This window comes from Schistocerca cancellata, chromosome 3 (genome assembly GCF_023864275.1).
Source record: "Schistocerca cancellata isolate TAMUIC-IGC-003103 chromosome 3, iqSchCanc2.1, whole genome shotgun sequence".
Classification (NCBI taxonomy): domain Eukaryota; kingdom Metazoa; phylum Arthropoda; class Insecta; order Orthoptera; family Acrididae; genus Schistocerca; species Schistocerca cancellata.
In genome coordinates, this window is record NC_064628.1 from 773,985,715 (window position 1) to 774,006,954 (window position 21,240).

General features: G+C 43.7%; 1 protein-coding gene across 1 annotated transcript in view; it reads left to right on the forward strand.

Annotated features, from left to right (window-relative positions):
- LOC126175809 (protein Skeletor, isoforms D/E-like) overlaps positions 1-21,240 on the forward strand; it is a 346,786-nt gene that overhangs the window by 227,375 nt on the left and 98,171 nt on the right. The window contains exon 8 of the mRNA XM_049922798.1: positions 7,790-7,974. Within this exon, the coding sequence (XP_049778755.1) occupies positions 7,790-7,974 (185 nt within the window). The remainder of the gene's footprint in view (positions 1-7,789; positions 7,975-21,240) is intronic.

Here is a 21,240-nt window from a genome sequence, read left to right on the forward strand (position 1 = left end):
ATGTTGTGCATAACTATCTTGACAAAGATGACAAGCAGCTCTTCCATTACCGTGAGCTTCACTATACAGAAGGATCAATTCCCCACAGTTCACCAAATACAAAGGATGTTTTCACCTATTCTACGTCTCCCACAAACCTGAGTCACAAACGTGTATTCTGCAAACATGTACTCAACCGTGTTGCTATAACACAGACACATGAATGAGACTTCAACCAGGCCAGAGAGGTTGGATAGATGTCACATAAAGCCAATCAATCCGACGAGAGCACCTCCCACCCCCCCACCCCCCCCCCCCCAACATGATTACCATGCTGCAAACCTAGCTAGCAAACATGTTTTCAAACGAATGAAGCACGGAAAAGATGCGTTTCCAGACATGGGTTTCTCTTCAAAATATAATGTGCTCACTCGCCTCTACAAGTTCTAGTAGTTTGTAACGGGAATTTCCGAACACCCTGCTTTTCAAAGCATTCCACACCCTTTCCCAGGGAGATTGCAACGTAATCTGTCCCGTCTGTCTCATATTAGCTAGTCTGCAGCCCCAGATTCTCAAATGGAGAATGTAAATAAATTAATTAAAAATGAAAAACTTGCTGAGTCATATGGAAGGTCTCTTCTTTATGGCATAAGTAGTGCTGGCGAGAAATTTTAGGTATACCTAACTGAAGTTACTAAGGAACACTACCTACGTCATCTCCACATTTATACTTTTATTTCATGTACTGGATACGTTTCAGGCTTCACATTCTGGGGTGTTTAAAAGTTACAGATGGCTGCAAAGCATGGATCATACAAACCGTAGCTAATTGATTTGCTTACTGAAATATGCCTTGGCGTTTTATAAATGATATATCCGATGGAGCTATATCACACGCAGAGTTCTTTGTTCCATTTAGGACAAAGAACGTCAAACATCGTTTCACAATTTTGAAGGCAAACAGCCTGACATGGTATATGAAAACAGCAATTTCCGTGACACAGTACTGATTTTACACACGTTTTCTTTGCAACGAACAAGTTGTTCATCAGTTTTGTCGGGACTCCTTGCTGTCTGAAAAATAATGTATTAGCGAACGTGGTGGCGCAGTGCGTTCAGGATGGAGGCTCAAATCTTGATCTGGCCATCCAGATTTGGATTTTCCATGGTTTCCCTAAATCACCTAAGGAAAAGTCCGGGATCCTTCCCAAATACGAGACAGTGTTTAATCTCTTAAAATCAATGGGACGTTAAGCCCAAATTTTCTCGGTTTTTGACTTTTGATTCTGAAACGTAAGGTCTGGAACTCTACTAGACAGCGACTGCATCATCAAGATCGTGGAACACAAATTGCTCTGTCACATGATTTACTGTCGTATTTATCTGGGCTGCAAGAGATATGCCATGCGGCAGAGAGTTGTCATGTAACATAGCAGCCAGGTAACGCTTCGCTCGAATGGAAGACGAATTAAGCCGCCATCAGCGCTTCAACGGCTGTGACATTTCTTCTCTCTTTTCCTCCCGAACGTCTCCAATCCAGCTTTCCCCCCAGCTTTCACAGCCCGCCCTTTCACTCGCAAATGACCTGTTGTAGCGCGGAAGAGGTGCATTAGCGCGGCATTATGTTAGTTCTTAGGTGCCGCGCTAGCGACACAAACTGAGTCTCTTATGAAAATGAGCTCACCTCTGACATTCTGCCAAGAAAATAAAAATACCGAGAGCAAAGAAGCCTGGCGTGCGCTCCTAGAACTCACTTATTTTTCTAAACACCTCTTGAACTCATAATGTCTCTCTCTCTCTCTCTCTCTCTCTCTCTCTCCCACACACACACACACACACACACACATACACATATGCGCTCACGCTTATGTCGCTATTATCAAATCATCCTGCCCACCTTCATCTACACTGACTTACATGGGACGAATGGTTGTTTGATAATAAACTTTATGTCTCTAACTGAACAGAATATACTGCCTGAAATAGCCATAAATAGTAATACATTAAGTGAAATATTCTGTGCGAAATTTCTTGGACTATATCTAGTTAATATTCTAATGTAGTGTCTAGTGCAGTTCAACATAGAACTTTCTCAGATAACAAAACTGTATGCCGGGCCAAGCCTCGAAAGAGAGTCATTGTCTCCTCAGGCAATGCACTTATAGACTGAAATCCCTTCAGGATTATTCCAGAAAACCTCCCCTGCATAACTTGTTGCACTAGTCGAAAGAAACTCTCGTCCGTACGAATTCTCCTGCATACATTGCTAGACTAATCTACACAAACTCTACTGTATACCTCGATAGACTAGTCCACATAACTTATCTTGTCTACCTTGCAAAACTATTCCACAGAAAATTTCCTCCGTATCTTGCTACACTAGGCCAAATAACTTTCCTTTATACCTTGATAGACTAATTCGCAGAAACTTTCCTACGAATATTGCTGTACTAGTCTACAAAAACGGTGCTGAGTATCTACCTAGACTGCTCCACATAACCTCTGCTATATACCTTGTGAGCCTTGTATGCCGAATCCCTTGTTCATATCTAGCTATACCAATTCACAGAAGCTGTTCTGCAAGCTTTCCTGGAAAGTGAATACTTTTCTTGAGTCGTATCTAGATAATCCGTCGGTAAAATGGTTTCGCGTGAAAGCTAATGGTCTCGATCTGAATACCACCCACTACACACTTCCAACATGTTAGTAAGTTTATCAGCAGCATACATTTCGTTGAGAACTTAATTAAAGTATTGGTCTGAATTTATGGATTGGGGCTAAATTTAATTTTTTTCTAGGACGATACACCCCAGACAAAATCTAAGAAACTATAGTATGTTGAAGTATCTGTTTATGTGTGTAAGAGACTAAAGTGTCTGGTAAATAAACGGTTTAACACAATGGAAAGGAAAGAACAGAAATTAAAAATCTCCATGAAAGTTTAGCTCAAAATGAACTGAATTCAATGAAATGAATAGACGGGTGGGCGCGAAATTAGGGAAGAAGCAAACACATGAAAAGATAGCAATGCAAAGCGTTCAGGTATGCTTAACCTCCAGTCTATGAAAAATGCGATACTTAAAACAACATTTCTTCATTGATTTCATCTGCATGTTAGAATGTCGCTATTTTTAATGTATCTTTACCTATCCACGTTTATACCTACCTTCCCTATCTTCCAGGTTCTAACATTTTCTTTTACTTTGGAACGATATCACCAGGTCATAATCTTGTCCATCACAGGTGATTCAAGTTAATGCTGATACGAGCCAACACCACGGCTATATTAAGACAGTATCAAGCAGCAGTGATAAAAGTCTCTGTAACAAATTCTCACAGAATTGTGCCGATATAATTCCGTGAGAATTTCTTATGAAAACTTTTTGCAGTGCCACCTGGAGATCTGCAACGAATGAAACCTGTCATGACGTATCAATGCACCTTACTATAGCTGTGGTGGTTCTTATTAACTTTCAACGATTATGTTTTATCTACTCTGGGAAAAATGGCGACGTTGTCGAGCAAATGCTATAGATTCTTCGGTAAATTTTTCTGCAAAAATAAAATACGCAATATTCGATTAATACAGAGGGCAGAATGGGCAATACGCACTAAGACTCACCTGTTAATTCAGAGATAAAGTTACAGTTAGAGTGTGGCGTAGTTGCGCCTCGAAATATATACACTGAAGCGCCAAACAAACTGGTATAGGCATGAGTATTCAAATACAGAGATACGTAAACAGGAAGAATAGCTGCTGTTGGCAACGTCTATATAAGACAAAAAGTATCTGGCGCATTTGTTAGATCGGATACTGCTGCTACAATGGTAGGTTATCAAGATTTAAGTGAGTTTGGACGTGGTGTTGTAGTCGGCGCACGAGCGATGGCGATGGGACACAGCATCTCCGAGGTAGCAATGAAGCGGGGATTTTCCCGTACGACTATTTCACGAGTGTACCGTGATTATCAAGAATCCGTTAAAACATCAAATCTCCGATATCGCTGCGGCCGGAAAAAGATCCTGAAAGAACGGGACCAACGACGACTGAAGAGAATCGCTCAAGGTGACAGAAGTGCAACCCTTCCGCAAAATCCTGCTGATTTCAATGTTGGGCCATCAACAAGTTTCAGCGAGCGAACCATTCAACGAAACATCGTCGATATTGGCTTTCGGAGCCGAAGGTTCACTCGTGTACCCTTCATGACTTCACGACAAAATGCTTTACGCCTCGCCTGGGCCTGTCAACACCGACATTGCACTGTTGATGACTGGAAACTTGTTGTCTGGGCGGACGAGTCTCGCTTCAAATTGTATCGAGCGGATGGAATGACGGGTATGGTCACGACCTCATGAATCCATGGACCCTGCATGCCAGCAGGGGACTGTTCGAGCTGGTGGAGGCTCTGTAATGGTGTAGGGCATGTACAGCTGTAGTGACATGGGACCCTTGATATGTCTAGATACGGCTCTGACAGGTGACACGGACATAAGCATCGTGTCTGATCACCTACATCCATTCAAGTCCATTATGCATTCCGACAAACTTGGGCAATTCTTGCAGGACAATGCGACACCCCACACGTCCAGAATTGCTACAGAGTGGCTTCAGAAACACTCTTCTAAGTTGAAACACTTCCGCTGGCCACCAAATTCGCCAGACATGAAGATTATTGGGCATATCTGGAATGCCTTGCAAGGTGCTGTTAGGAAGGGATCTCCACCCCCTCGTACTCTTACAGATTTGTGGACAGCTCTCCAGGATTCATGGTATCAAATCCCACGAACACTACTTGAGACATTAGTCGAGTCCATGTCACGTCGTGTTGCGGTACTTCTGCGTGGTCGCGAGGGCCCTACACGATATTAGGCATGTCTACCAGTTTCTTTGGCTCTTCAGTGTATAATCCGTCCTTCTTTTAGTCTATCCATAAAACAGAATAACAACTATATCGTCTCCTTCACACGAAGGAAGGAAGTGGCAGCAGCGATACAAATGCTAAAAAATAGCATCCTACAAGAAAAATTGAAAGCTTTCTTCACAAACCCGCGTCGTTCAAGAAATTTATTTGCTTGCTTTTTTACTCGTATTATTAATTATTGATTTACATACCTTGTTACCCTTCCTATCTTCCAATCTTGATACGGAAAAATACCTAATGAAAAAACCTGCAGTATAGCCAGTCTCCATTCCTAGCAGACGAAACCCGTGAGTAGAGTGTTTTGGCATTTCTCCAGCGACTTGTAGCTCGGGTCAAGATAAATGAGACGCAGTTGTCTTCTGTTGAACGGCTTTCAAAATACATACATCAAGAAAAGTTTTGCATCACACTTTTATTTCGAAATTATTGGGACAGGAAACAAAAATTGACTATGAGGCATGCGATGATCGAGCCAGGCTCGGTCCAAGTTGTCCCAGCCTTCAGTGGCGATTCTACATAAGTCGTGAATAGTACATGGTCGTTGTCGATGTACAAAAACAGTTCCTTTCAATCGATCCCACACATGTTCGATTGGGTTCGTTTCCCGAGAAGAAGCTAGTCACTCCGTTTTGGTGATCCTTAGCACGCTGAATGTACAGTACCGTTTTTACATCACAATTATCAAAGAAATAATTTTAATATGATAAATAGTATTAAAAATTTTTAGTGTCCATACTGACAATGTACGAAATATATACTTTGAACTAATAAAGTTAATTGTGGCAGAACTTGTACTTCTGCTACTGCTGCCACTAGTAATGATAATAATAGTAATAATAATAATAATAATAATAATAATAGTAATAGTAACAGTGACAGTAATAAAAATAGTGATTGTGGAAGACATAAAAAGAATTTATATATGTAGAAAACAGATGTTTTCTGATACAGCGAGTTGTTAAGGGAAGGAAACTGAAGGAGGCTACACCAGCTAAGAATACTGGGAAATGAGGTAGTTGTGCCTGGAAAGAAGGATGTACAAGGATAACGAATACGTAAAGGGACAGTGATAACCATTATTGTTGCTTTAATAGATATGTCATTAGTCTTCTGCCATCCATTTAGATGAAACTGTCACCAAAATGTTAGCGATACTGTCCCACTGCTGGTCGCAGATTCTCCTCCCCGTACCGCAGAGCAGTGAGATTGCCCCCAACAACCACGAGAGGTGCAGAGTGGCACCATGTAACCCACCCCCAGAACATCACTCCACCACCGCCTTGTTACACATTTGGGATCAGTGTTGGAGGCTTCGATATTAAGGCGTTATCTCCAAACGCGTTGTCTGCCTTTATCAGAGTGCAAACAGATCTGAGTTTCGTCCGTAATCAACACGTGACGCCAATCCTAGGGTGTCCATTCTGAAAGATTTCTTTTTCATCTGTAAGGGAGTGCATGGTGTTTTGGGGTACAACGTGGTGATTACCAAAGTCTTCCGGAACGATGATTCGCATTATGTAAGCATCTCGTCACAGTTCAATGCGATACATGACGTTCCTCCAGCGCCGCATGCAGTTCTGGAGTACTCGGCCCACAATTCCTTTGATCCAAAAAATGGCTCTAAGTACTATGGGACTTAACATCTGAGGTCATCAGTCCCCTAGACTTAGAACTACTTAAACCCAAGTAACCTAAGGACATCACACACATCCATGCCCGAGGCAGGATTCGAACCTGCGACAGTAGCAGCAGCGCGGTTCCGGACTGAAGCGCCTAGAACCGCTCGTCCACAGCGGCCGGCTTCTTTGATCCAAAACTCGTAGACATCGATCTTTCAGTGGTTCAAATGGTTCAAATGGCCCTGAGCACTATGGGACTTAACATCTATGGTCATCAGTCCCCTAGAACTTAGAACTACTTAAACCTAACTAACCTAAGGACATCACACAACACCCAGTCATCACGAGGCAGAGAAAATCCCTGACCCCGCCGGGAATCGAACCCGGGCGCGGGAAGCGAGAACGCTACCGCACGACCACGAGCTGCGGACGATCTTTCAGTGCATGTGTCTAAATTGTACTGCCTGTGCAGTGAAAGTCCTGAACACTACCTGTTCATTATAACCCGTTCCATGTCCGCACCACATCATTTTGACGTCAAAATCGTATATGGTTCACGTGCGTTCTGCACGTAGCGTGTTGATGCCTCCCCACGACTGTTCGCGACTGTCCTTCGTGGCATAATGAATGTTCACTTTACTGTTGCAGTGATGTCTCTAATTCGTTCCTGATGGTGCTTTACTTTCAATTAAAAAGTGCAATGGAATCGAGAGCGTGGTTCTGGCTCATGGTAACTGTGTGTATATTTACAAACAACGTCAGGAGTGACATACCGACCGGTAGAGGAAAGCCACAATAGCAACATACCTGCACGGTATATCAGGGAGACGCAACACTTTTGTTGATTTATGTCATGAATTTCCGGAGAAACTAAGCGGGAAAATTACTGTGGCTGATAGAGGACCTGCATATATCACACTGTATCCATTCATTTCATTTCGGTACATTTAATACATGTCTTATAAAAGGATAAGGCACTGTTCTCCACAGATTTGTTTCACTAGTGGTGACACTCCGACTTGCACCATGAGAGAACATTTGATAGTATAGTATGGAAATCACAGAGATTAAAAAATATGTAGCGATGAAAGCCCGTGGCCCGTGTCTGCCCTGGATGAGTACTCTTTAGCCTAAAGGGTTAGGCGCCTGCCCATAAGCAGGAAAACCAATTTCGAGTTCCGATCTGGCACAAATTTCCAACTATCAAGTTTTCTTCATTAAAGTATAAATAAGGGTTTAAAAAATTGAAGTTGGTTTGACTGTTTGCAGCCAATGGCGACTACATGGCGTTCGGTCTTTCGGGGCATCCGGAGCGGTCCAGGATGGTGGGCGGCGACGTGGCGGTGGCGTGGGTGGACCACGACACGCTGCAGGGCGGCGCCGACGACTACTTCCTGGGCGCCAAGTCGCAGTGCTCCGGCGGCACCGGCAGCTGCCCAGACGAGCGCATCAGGGTACGTCTCTAGACTCACCTGTGTATTCGCTTTAAACTCACCAGCGGGTCCTATGACGTAATCTCCGAACTCGCCGTCTCTGTGCTCTCGGACACGCGAGTCTCTGCCCCTGGCCATTTAATTGGACACACGTCACTGGAGCCTGTTGTTGGGTACGAGTGGACTATACAAACAGAAAGGAGACCGAGCACCTGAGTTTTCAAGTATAATCACGGACTCGCTCCATTGCCGCTACTTACACAACCAATGGGCACGACTAGAAAGAAGAGCGAGCACCTGACTTCGCAAGTATAATCAGGGATTCGCTTCACTGCCGCTACTTACACAACCACTGGGCACGACTATCATTAGATTCTTATACAGGGTGTACATAAAGTCCGGGAACACTTTCAATTATTTATTGCACAAGAACCAAACACTGTACAGATATCATACATACGTCATTTTGACGAGAAGCCCTAAAAGTTTTTTTTTTTCACGTATACCGCCACAGCGCAGTTTGGTAATATGCTGATAGTCAGTGCAAGTCGCAAACATGGCGAGTTCAGGTGCGGAGCGAGCTGTCTGTGTGTTGGAGTTCGACAAAAACAAATCTGCTACAGCTGTTCAACGGATGTTTAGAAGTACAGCAAGAAGCCACCAACAAGGAAAGCCGTTTACCACTGGCACAACAAATTCGTTTTTTTGAGCATTGTCACGTCGAAAACAGTACGGGCCATTCTTCTTCGCCGAGAGCACTGTCACTGGATATTCCTACTTGGACACGTTGCAGCGATGGCTGATGCCTCAAATGCAATCGGACTCTCCGTTCATCTTTCAGCAGGATGGGGCTCCACCCCATTTTCATCGTGAAGTTCGCGGATACCTGAACACGGAGCTGCCGCATCGATGGATAGGCCGTGCTACAGAAGGGGACAGCTGTTTCATGAAATGGCCTCCCCGATCACCAGATCTCATTCCGTGTGACTTTTTTCTGTGAGGACACATTAAAGATCTGGTATATGTACTGCCTCTACCACGTGATGCAGAATACAGGAAGCGACAGCCACAGTCGACGATGCCATGCTGGGACGGGTATGACAAGAATTCGATTACCGTAATGACGTCTGCCGGCTCACTCATGGTTCGCATATCGAATGTTCGTAAAAACAACTTTCATAGCTTCTCTTCTAAATGCAATATGTATGACATCTGCACAATGTTTAGTTCTTGTGTAATAAATAATTGAAAGTTCTCCCGAACTTTCTGTACACCCTGTACAATGACCGCAACAGTCGTGTGTGTGTGTGTGTGTGTGTGTGTGTGTGTGTGTGTGTGTGTGTGTGCGTGCGTAAATGTGTGTGTGTGTTTGTGCTTGTATGTGTGCATGTGTGTGTGTGTACAAACGTATATGTACATTTGCCTATTTATTTATTTATTTACAAGTCAACTTTCATAGGACCAAATTGAGGAGCAAATCTCCAAGGTCATGGAACGTGTCAGTACATGAAAGTAACAGCAGATAAAATAAAATGTTTATGAACCCAAAAAAAGTCAAGCCTTATGGTAAAGTAAACGCAGTCAACAATACAACAATCAGTTTAATTTTTTCAGTTTTGATTTGAAAGGGCGTGGATTACTGCTGTATAAAACGTTTTCTAAGACTGCTGTAACTTGTTTTAATAGTTAATCTCTATTCCGAGAATGTCTAAAAACTACTTTGATGTACACACACTATGCATACGCGACCGAGTCTGCGACGACAGTGCAAGATATCAGGACACAATGACGAAATGTATTCTGTAAACGGCTGGCAATTATTAATAAACTTACAGCAGTCTTTGATGAAATTACGTAACGGCATGATTACTACACATATCAAAAAAGATTTTCATCACCCCGGTTCCCACAACTCCTGAAGATAGACGCTGACTGTGGACATCGTATCGCAGACACAGTACCTTTGACGGTTGAGAGATGTCATTAAACCCGTCCAAAGATGTAAACAACCATGCATGAGAAGCGCCTATTAGGCGGAGGGGGCCCGACAGCCTATCAGTTCCAGTCACTCCACCAGGATGGAGGTAGACAGCTAGTGTTGTCTGTAGTTAACCATGCCTAGACGGTCAATACAGCGGTTCGATCGCGTCCGCATTGTTACTTTGTGCCAGGAAGGGCTCTCAACAAGAGAAGCGTCCAGGCGTCTCGCAGTGAACCAAAGCGATGCTTTTTCGGACATGGAGCAGATACAGAGAGACAAAGAGAGACAGGAACTGTCGATGACATGCCTCGCTCAGGCCGCCCAAGGGCTACTACTGCAGTGGAAGACCGCTACCTACCGATTATGGCTCGGAGGAACCTTGAGAGCAACGCCACCATATTGAATAATGCTTTTCGTGCAGCCACAGGACGTCGTGTTACGACTCAAACTGTGAGCAATAGGCTGCATGATGCGCGACTTCACTCCGGACGTCCATGGCGAGGTCCATCTTTGCAACCACGGCACCATACAGCGCGGTACAGATCGGCCCAACAATATGCCGAATGGGCCGCTAAGGATTGACATTGTGGTGTCACCCCCAGACACCACACTTGCTAGGTGGTAGCCTTTAAATCGGTCGCGGTCCGTTAGTATACGTCGGACCCGCGTGTCGCCACTATCAGTGATTGCAGACCGAGCGCCGCCACACGGCAGGTCTAGAGAGACTTCCTAGCACTCGCCCCAGTTGTACAGCCGACTTTGTTAGCGATGGTTCACTGACAAAATACGCTCTCATTTTCCGAGACGATAGTTAGCATAGCCTTCAGCTATGTCATTTGCTACGACCTAGCAAGGCGCCATTACCAGTTACTATTGATGCTGTAAAACATGTACCGTCTAGAGCGATGTTCACCATTTATGGATTGAAGTTAAGTATTCCTCAGCTACGTCCTTTTTCGCTAGTCTCATTTCCTTGACCTGTTCCAGACCTCATGCCAGCCTGCGTGAGCTAAAACGCGTGTCTTTCGGCTTCCTCTCATAGTGGGTTGGCTCTCTTGCCAATCCACAACAGGCATCACGTTGTCTTCACCGATGAGAGTCGCATATGCCATCAACCAGAGGCCGCGCGCAGTGGCCGCTCGGTTAGAGGCGCCATGTCAATGATTGCGCTGCCCCTCCCGCTGGAGGTTCGAGTCCTCCCTCGGGCATGGGTGTGTGTGTTGTTCTTAACATGTTAGTTTAAGTAGTGTGTAAGTCTAGGGACCGATGACCTCAACAATTTGGTCCCTTAGGTATTCACACACATTCGAACCTTTCTTTTTTTTTTCAACCAGACAATCGTCGGAGATGCGTTTGGAGGCAACCTGGTCAGGATGAACTCCTTAGACGCACTGTCGAGCGAGTGCAGCAAGGTGCGGATCCATGCGCTTTGGGGTGGCATTGTGTGGGGCCGACGTACGCCGTTGGTGGTCATGGAAGGCGCCGTAACGGTTGTACGATACTTGAATGCAATCCTCCGACCGATATTGGAACCATATCGGCAGCATATTGGCGAGGCATTCGTCTTCATGGACGACAATTCGCGCCCCCATCGTGCACGTCTTGTGAATGACTTCCTTCGGGATAACGACAATGCTCGACTAGAGTGGCCAGCATGTTCTACAGACATAAACGCTATTAAACACGCCTGGGATAGATTGAAAAGAGCTGTTTATGGACGACGTGACCCACCAACCACTCTGAGCGATCTACACCGAATCGCCGTTGAGGAGTGGGACAATTTGGACCAACAGTGCCTTGATGAACGTGTGTAGAGTATGACACGACGAATGCATGCATGCATCAGTGGAAAAGACGTTCTACTGGGTATTAGAAGTAGCGTTGTGTACAGCAATCTGGACCACCACCTCTGAAGGTCTCGCTGTATGGTGGTTCAGATGGTTCAAATGGCTCTGAGCACCATGGGACTTAACATCTGTGGTCATCAGTGCCCTAAAACATAGAACTACTTAAACCTAACTGACTTAAGGACATCACACACATCAATGCCCGAGGCTGGATTCGAACCTGCGACCGTAGCGGTTCGGGGGTTCCAGACTGAAGCGCCTAGAATCGCTCGACCACAGGGCCGGCTGTATGGTGATACAACATGCAATGTACGGTTTCCTTGAGCAACAAAAGGTCGGAAATGATTAATTTTGTGTTGATCTCTATTCCAGTTTTCTGTACAGGTTCCGGAACTCTCGGAACCAAGGTGATACAAGGTGTTTTTGATACGTGTATTATCCCGTAAGCACAATCTTGAACGATCAAAAAGATGCACGAATTGCGCGCTTTTTGGTCGGAGAGACAGAACGGTGACATTTCCCTCTACTCAGTTTTCGTTTGATGGAGCACATATGTTTTCTCGTGGTGGAGATGAAGTAAACAAGGATACAACCACTTTGCTTGCATTGGACGAAGCGAGGACTAAGCATCGAACTTATACCAGAAAATCGTTCTTTACATTTAGAGTTGTATACACAGCAATGCTTGATTTTCACCTTGTACCCTCCACAGTCTAACAAAAACATCGTTAGAAGCCATCTGACTCCGACAATCGGTCAATAGGCCCAATCAGTTCTACTTCACGACAGCAAGATCGTGCACTCAACTTTCACACTAAATTGCGACTAGCTTTACCCTCCTGCAAGCTTGAGTAAGAGAAAACGAGTTGACAAATACTCAGACTTTAACATACGCCGGTATAGCAGTGACAAAACTGCGGCGCCTTGATTTGTAATGTATGCAACCCTCAACATTCGACTCATACTCGCCCCATTTCTGATCTCTATTGTGGACTAGACCTTCTGTGCGCGGCTTTCTGAAGTCTATGACATACTGCCAATGAAGGGGCGAATGACGATAATCTACCACAAAGCACTGACAGAAAAAAGCTCCACAAATATTCAGTCACATACTGATGAACTTTCAAAGTGGCTCAAACATTGGAAACTCATTTTAAATGTTAAGAATTGTTAAACTTTGCACTCTACAAAACGAAAATACTTAGTATATTATGACTGTGATATTAGTGTCAATGTTGGGATCGGTGAGCTCATACAAATACCTGAATGTTAACAGTTAGTAGTGGTATGAAATGAAATGATCGCGTAGTCTCAATCGTAGGTAAAGCGGGTGGTAGATTGCAACTCATAGGTAGACTAGCAGGAAATGCAATCAGTCTGAAAAGAAGGTTGCATACAAAACACTCACGCAACCCATCCTAGAACATTACGCAAGTATGTGACCTGTACCGCATAGTATTGTGTGTGCGAGAGTTCTTAAGGGACCAAAATGCAGAGGTCATCGGCCCCTAGACTTACCCACTACTTAAACTAACTTACACTAACCTATGCAAAGAACAACACACACACCCATGCCCGAGGGAGGACTCGAACCTCCGGCGGAAGGCGAATAGTATTAACGGATCACACTTGACATATGCATAGAAGTACACCACGAACGGTCATTTTTTATCCATGGGAGAGCGTTACGAAGATGCAGAAAGAACTGAACTGGCAGGCGCTTGAAGATAGACGCAGACTATCCCGTCAAAGTCTACTGAAGTCTCTAGAACCAAATTTAAGTGAGTAATCTAAGAAAGTACTGCAACCTTCTGCGTATCGCTTAATTACAGCGCGTACAAAGGCGTTTTAGCGACCTTTTTTCCGCACTCCATACGAAAATGGAAAGGGGAAAGCGCCAGTAACAGATACAATGGGATGCACCCTCTGCCACGGACTTCACATAGGTTTGCAGAGTACAGATGTAGATGGAAACCATCGAGATCGCGTCTGGGACGTATACCTGGCATGTAAACTGGCCAACAGGTACATAGACTTTCACTGGAATCTGTACTCTTATTAGCTACTATACACTCTAGTCATAATTCAGCGGTTGACCTGTTCGCAGATCTTTCAACACGAAGTCACATTTCCTTATGGAAGTAATGATATCCACACCGCGTGTCAGTGACATGATGCTTAACGTATTCAACAGACGTCAGTATTGTTGTAACCTAGCTCCTAGTCATTTTCGAGTAAAAGTTTTCTAGCTCGCAGTCCTCCCTTCCACCTTTTCCAAGATTTGTATAACCAAGGTGACCTACATGGCGTGGTCAGTCTGAATATCTGATAAACGCTTCTATGTATCTACATAACGTTTACAGAAAATTACAGTACTCAAAGACGCAAGTGATTTGCTGTAGTGGCATAAATCTACCTTCTTTATCGGTTGTCATATAGGGGGGGAGACGAACTCCACCAACAAACTTTCGGAGGACATGTAGTGGTATATTCTGAGTAATAAGGGACCATTTGTCTCCGGAGGATCGTTACAGAGCAATAACTCAAATATGATTTAATCGATTTGTTACCCTAACTATCTTCATTTCCGTGAAAAAACCTGCACTACTGTGCGGGGAACTTCTCATATGCTATCACCGAGGCGTAGAAGGCGTGCCACAGAGCAATGTAACAACCCTCACCGATCTGGTTACAATACCGTTGGGCCTCCATGGCCTGTTCGGGAGGAGTTTAGTTTTTTGGTAATCATAACTTCTAATCATTGGCAAATAGTTCCAATAACATTAAAGAAATTGCTGGGTACTTATACGCTTCAGTCCATGTTCGTTAGGGCTTAAGGTACATACTCCAAGCACTTCCGTGGTAGCAAGTGAGGAAAAGCTTCCGTCCTTCCGCTAGCATACGAGTATTGCAGCATCGTCTGTTGCTATGCCGCTCCCAGCTAGTTCTGCTTCATGACACCTGTCGGCCGTGTTTTGTTAACACACTTGTCTGCCTGCAGCTAGCTCTGTTACAACGCACTTCCTACTTTGGCGTAATTTTTTACCGGAAATGGTCGATACGCTACACAGCGAACGAAAGGTTATTCATAATTTATATAGAAACCCGACTGCCGTTATAAGAGTCAAAGGATATGAGTGGGAAGCAATGGTTGAGTACAGAGTGAGACAGAACTGTAACCTATCTCCATTGTTATTCAATCTGTAAAATCGTCAAGCAGCACTGGAAACCAAGGAGAAATTTTGAAAGGATAAATAAGGGAAAGAAAATAAAAATTTGGAGGTTTGCTGATGACCATTATATTTCTGTCAGAGGACTTCGTAGATCAGTTGAAGGGAATGGCTGTGCCCTTGAATGAAGATTATAATACAGTATGAATGAAAACAGTAAAACAACGGTAATGGAATGCAGTCGATGCAAATAAGCTATGCTGAGGATATTAGGAAAGTAGTAGGTGAGTTTAGCCATTTGAGCTGCAAAATAGCTGAGAGTGGTCGAAGTAAAGAGTATATAAAATATAAAATGATAAAAAGAAAAGGATTTCTGAGAAAGGGAAGTCTGTTTGCATCAAAATGGTTCAAATGGTTCTGAGCACTATGGGACTTAACTTCTGAGGTCATCAGTCCCCTAGAACTTTAGAACTACTTAAAGCCAACTAACCTAAGGACATCACACACATCCATGCCCGAGGCAGGATTCGAACCTGCGACCGTATCGGTCGCGCGGTTCCAGACTGTAGGGCCTAGAACCGCTGTTTGCATCAAATATACATGTAAGTCACAAAGGAAATAAAGATATTAGCTGCAAGAGGGCACTGACTTATATCAATGGGGCCAGTTGAAAATTTGTGCCGGATTGGTATTTGAACCACTGCGCCATCCAAACACATTGGTCAGAAAAACTTCATGGACTACAGTACCACGTTTCCCTGCAGCCTGCTCGGACACCTTCGCTGAAATGCTAGCACGTGTACAGCAGTCGTTCCATACCCGGCTGGAAGCGTGTATTGCTGCTGCCGGTAGTCATTTTGGACACGATATGCGGTAGTCCATTTTCACGTTACTGGAAAGAATCTACGTAACAAGCGTATGCACTTATGTTTTCTTTAGTGTGTGTTACAACAGGTATTGCACAAACGTCGGTGTGGGAACTTTTCAAAGTACGGTATCTCGTAAACGACTCGCACTAGAGTACTACAACAAACGCCACTGACATTCTAGGTTGCCCTTCTTTAGTTTGTTAATATCAATAGGCATTGTTCTAATTAAAAACTGTAGGTTGTGGAAAAAATACACTTTCTAACTATATTAAAATCTTTTGATTGGCTGACAATACGAGACCCTGGCTACCAATCCAATTTGTGAAAACCGCACATCAACAGTATTTGCGGTGCAAATTTTGTGTGATTCACCCTGTAAAAATGTGTTACAAAGTTTTTGCAGAAGAGATTTGTCTAAAGTGTAGCCGTGTACAGAAATGAAATGTGAACGGTAAACAGTGCATAAGAGAAGAAGATAGAAACTTTTGAAATGTGTTACTTCAGAAGAATTCTGACGATTCAGTGGGTAGATCGGATAACTAATGAGAAGAAAGCGAATCGAATTGGGAATAAAAGAAATTCATGACACGACTAAATGAAGGCATCGGTTGATTGGGCATAACCTAATCATCAAGGAATAGTCAGTTTGGTGATGGAGGGAAGTATGTGGGGTAAAAATTGTAAAGGGAAACATACACATGAGTACAGTAAGCAAGTTCAAATGGATGTAAGTTGCACTAGTTATTGACGGATGAAGAGGGCTGCTCAGGATAGACTAGAGTAGCAAGCTGCATCACACCAGTCTGCGGACTGATGATCACATCAAATGCAGCCGGTATTACTTAAAAAGAAGGGAAAAAAACGTCATGAAATCATTAAAGATAGTGGCAAAAATATAACGGTTTAGTATCTGACAATCAAAACATTCACAACGTGTGACGTATTACGCTGCTGATAATTATTATTGTTTTTACGTATACATGACATCTACACGTACTACGTAGTTCACACTTATGTGCCTGGCAGAAGGTTCATTGAATCACATTCATACCATTTCTCTACCGTTCCACTTTCGAACAGCGCGCGGGGAAAATGAACATTTAAATCTCTCCGTGCGAGCTCTGATTTCTCTTATTTTGTTACGTTGATCATTTCTCCCTATGTACATGGTCGTCACCAAAATATTTTCGCATTCGGAGGCGACAGCTGGAGATTTAAATTTCGTGAAAAGATCTAGTCGCAACGAAAAAATCTTTGTTTCAGTTACTGACACCCCAAATCGCTTATCACATCCGTGACACTCTCCTGCCTGTTTCGCGATAGTACAAAACGAACTGCCGCTCTTTAAACTCTTTCGATACTGTCGACAAGCCTGTTTGGTAAGGACGCACAAGCGAAGTGTTGGCATTCTCTTTCGTGGATTTGTTGCATCTTGCTAATAGAACCAAGTCTTTGGTTCGCCTACCCCACAATATAGGGAGTATCAAAAAGAATCATCCGATTTGGCATGTCTATATTTCTGGTACTTATAAACACATACAATGAATTTTGTTTTTTGATGAACGGAAAACTCAAAAAGTTTATTTTTCATACCTTTTCATAGGTGTTCATTACGTCTTCCCTTGAGATGCACGGCATATATCAATATGGTATTCAAATTGTTCCCACACTGCAGCGAGCGTGTCTTGAGTTGCAGCTTCCACAGCTGCTGTTATGCGATGTCTCAGTTCATTCATTGTTGTTGGTAACGGAGGCACATAACCAAAGTCTTGTAGAAACCCTCACGAGAAATGATCACATACATTTAGGTCTGGTGACCTTGGCGGCCAGCAATGCAAGGCTGAATCGTTTGATCCGGTGCGACCGATCCATCGTTCAGTAATCCTTTGACTTAAAAATTCCCTCATTTCCAGATGTCAGTGTGGCGGTGCTCCATCCTTCTGGTAAATGAAGTCGTTCGAATCAGTCGCCAACTGTGGGAAAAGAAATTTCTCAAGTATATCGAGATAAGTGCTTCCTGACACAGTGTTCTCGGCAAAGAAAAATGGACCATACCTTTTCCCATGAAACTGCACAAAACACCTTAAATTTTGGAGGGTCTCTCTCATGTTGCACAACTTCATGTGGTTGTTCCGTACCCCGCACAAAACACCTTAAATTTTGGAGGGTCTCTCTCATGTTGCACAACATCATGTGATTGTTCCGTACCCCATATTCTCACATTATGTTGCCTCGTCACTAAACACTAAGCGTGGAAGAAAAATGTCATCCTCCATCTTGCCAAGAAAGAAATTAAGGAGTTCCACACCTTGCTGTTTGTCACTTTCACGAAGAGCTTCCAGTAGCTCAATTTCGAATTGGTTTCGAGTGTAAACGTCGACGCAACACACGCCAGACGGACATCGGGGGCACGTTGAGCTGTCAAGCTGCACGGAGAACGGATTTCTGCGGCCTCCTTGTGAAACTATGGCGGATGCGTTCGACGTCTGTGCCAGGCAATCGGGGACGGCCCGGCGATTTGCCTTTACACAAACAACCTGTTTCTCAGAATTGTTCATACCATCGTCTAATGCTGTGTACTGTAGAAGGATTCACACCATACCTAGTACGAAAGTCATGCTGAACAGCTATTACTAACCCACACTGCGCAAAACTCAGAACACTAAACGGTTTCTATAGTCCCGAAACCGTTTTTACTAAAACTGAAGTGGGTGCACACTGCTGCTACCTGAGGGAACCAAGTAAAACTCGAGAGTTTGCTGTTTCCAACAGTACATTGTTCACGCACATATCTCAAATAACATAATAGTTATGATTTTCTAAATCGGATGATCCTTTTTGATACAGCCTGTATTATCTGTGTGATAGTTTCAATTTAAATTGTTCGTAACTGTTATCTCCAGGTATTTAGTTGAATTGATAGGCTCTAGATTCGTGGCATTTATAGTTTAACCGAAATTTAACGCATTTCTCTTAGTACTCATGTGGATGACGTCACATTTTTCATTATTTAGAGTCAATTGTCTCTTTTGGAAGAGTACAGATATCACTACATCGGCATACAGTATTATCTTCACAACACATGATAGCCGGCCGCTGTGGCCAGCGGTTCTAGGCGCTTCAGTCTGGAACCGCGTGACCGCTACTATCGCAGGTTCGAATCCTGCCTCGGGCATGGATGTGTGTGATGTCCTTAGGTTAGTTAGGTTTAAGTAGTTCTAAGTTCTAGGGGACTGATGACCTCATATGTTAAGTCCCATAGTGCTCAGAGCCATTTGAACCAACACATGATACTATACGCCCAACATTTCCTTTAACGGGGAATGACATTTCACGAAATGAGTGGCGTGTGAAAGAAAGTTCTTTTCAATTCACGACTCTTGAAAAGGCGTTCTATTTGACTAGTCATCGCGCACGGAAGAAATGCCACGAGCTTAGCCTATACCGCTGAGTCACGAAGCGTCCTTCGCCGATTGTACCACGAAGCTTCCGCATTATTTTTCTTGTTGAAGCTCTTTTCCTAGAACACGGGTATCAAATGCTTGAGATTGGACTGGATATGGTTGTCGTCGGCAATGGTCTTACCCTTATTATTAAAAGTTTACAAGACACTTGTTTTCTTAGCAGGATGATGAGATGGTGTTGCTTATTCTATTGTAGTATCAGCAACAAATGTAGTTTGTCCAAATAAGTCTTCTCTTGCAGTGTAACAGAAACTATAGTATAGTTATCGACTTAACTTCGCTACATGATGAAGGAATTAACGCTATATTCTCCATCCAGCGTAACAAACATGATAGTACTACTATTTCTGTTTACTTTTAACCGTACGAGAGTTACGCTAAATTCATTGTTCTTCATCGTGGCCTCCGCCCGACCTGCATCTGGTTCAAACTATCACGTTACTAACCCGATTACAACAATTCCTTTCATCTTGTTCGTAGATCGTTGCAAAGCAGCTGTCTCCCTTTAGCAAATATTTTATAGTGCTTAAAGCAAAGAGGTGGTTCCTGGAGGGAAGGTTTCTGTTGTGGCGTAGCAAGAGCCACGCCACTCGGAGGTAGCCGAAAGGCACGCGATGTAATGCAGACGGGCGTGAATTCTGGAACAGGATAACTATTGAATGGTAGCAAGAAAAGTACGTAGCTTATAATATATACTTAACTTTAATTCTCTGATGAATACAGCAATCTTCATGATACAAGTGAGACTCATTAAGATACATGCAATGTTACAAATGGCGCCTTGCTAAGTCGTAGCCAGTAACTTAGCTGAAGGCTATTCTAACTGTCTCTCGGCAAATGAGAGGAAGGCCTCGTACGTCTAGTCGCTAGCAATGTCGTCCGTACAACTGGGGCGAGTCTAGTCCGCCTCTCTAGACCTGCCATGTGGTGGCGCTAGGTTTGCAAGTACTGACAGTGGCGACACGCGGGTCCAACATGTACTAATGGACCGCGGCCGATTTAAGCTACCACCTAGCAAGTGTGGTGTCTGGCGGTGACACCACAGTTTCGTCACGATATTCTGAAATATGACAGCCGTGTAACAGTTTGTTTAAAAGCAAACAACAAGTATTTCAAAACGGGTCACACACCGAAATGAGGAAATTTATATATGATAGTACACAAATGGCAAGCATTTTCCCGTGTAGTAATGGTAACCATTAGAGACCGGGTTATATGTATTTGCATGTTGCATATGCATTTTTATATTTGGCTGATTTTCACCGGTTATTGCATATTTTAACTAAAAGCTAGTGACGATGCATATTTTCGCTCTATGTTTCCACTATTTTAAAAAATTTAGACGGGCGATCAGTAGCTCGATCTAGTTTTGATGTCTCACAGATTGACCGCGACCAAGAACTGCGTGCAATCGCTAACCGAGAGACCAATGCCTAGCGAAGTAATTACAAAAGAGGAACGGAAACAGGCAGACAGAGACAATGCTCCGTGCCCCGAGCTAATGCGCTCCGCTGTCATACCGTACGCTCCGGCAACAATTAAACTAAGCAAGCTTTTAGTCTCACGTCCATTGTTTCAGTTTAACTTTATATTTATTTATACACATTGAACATGTTTACGACATGTAGTGTGTAATGTGTTGTGCACCATGCCGCCTGGAAAAAAGAAATGTATCTTGGATAGCTGACTATCCTGGAACATTTACAAAACAAATGGTTCAAATGGCTCTGAGCACTATGGGACTTAACATCTATGGTCATCAGTCCCCTAGAACTTAGAACCACTTAAACCTAACTAACCTAAGGACATCACACAACACCCAGTCATCACGAGGCAGAGAAAATCCCGGGAATCGAACCCGGGAACCCGGGGGTGGGAAGCGAGAACGCTACCGCACGACCACGAGCTGCGGACAACATTTACATAATACGCAGTTGTTTTATATTGTCGAGTTTG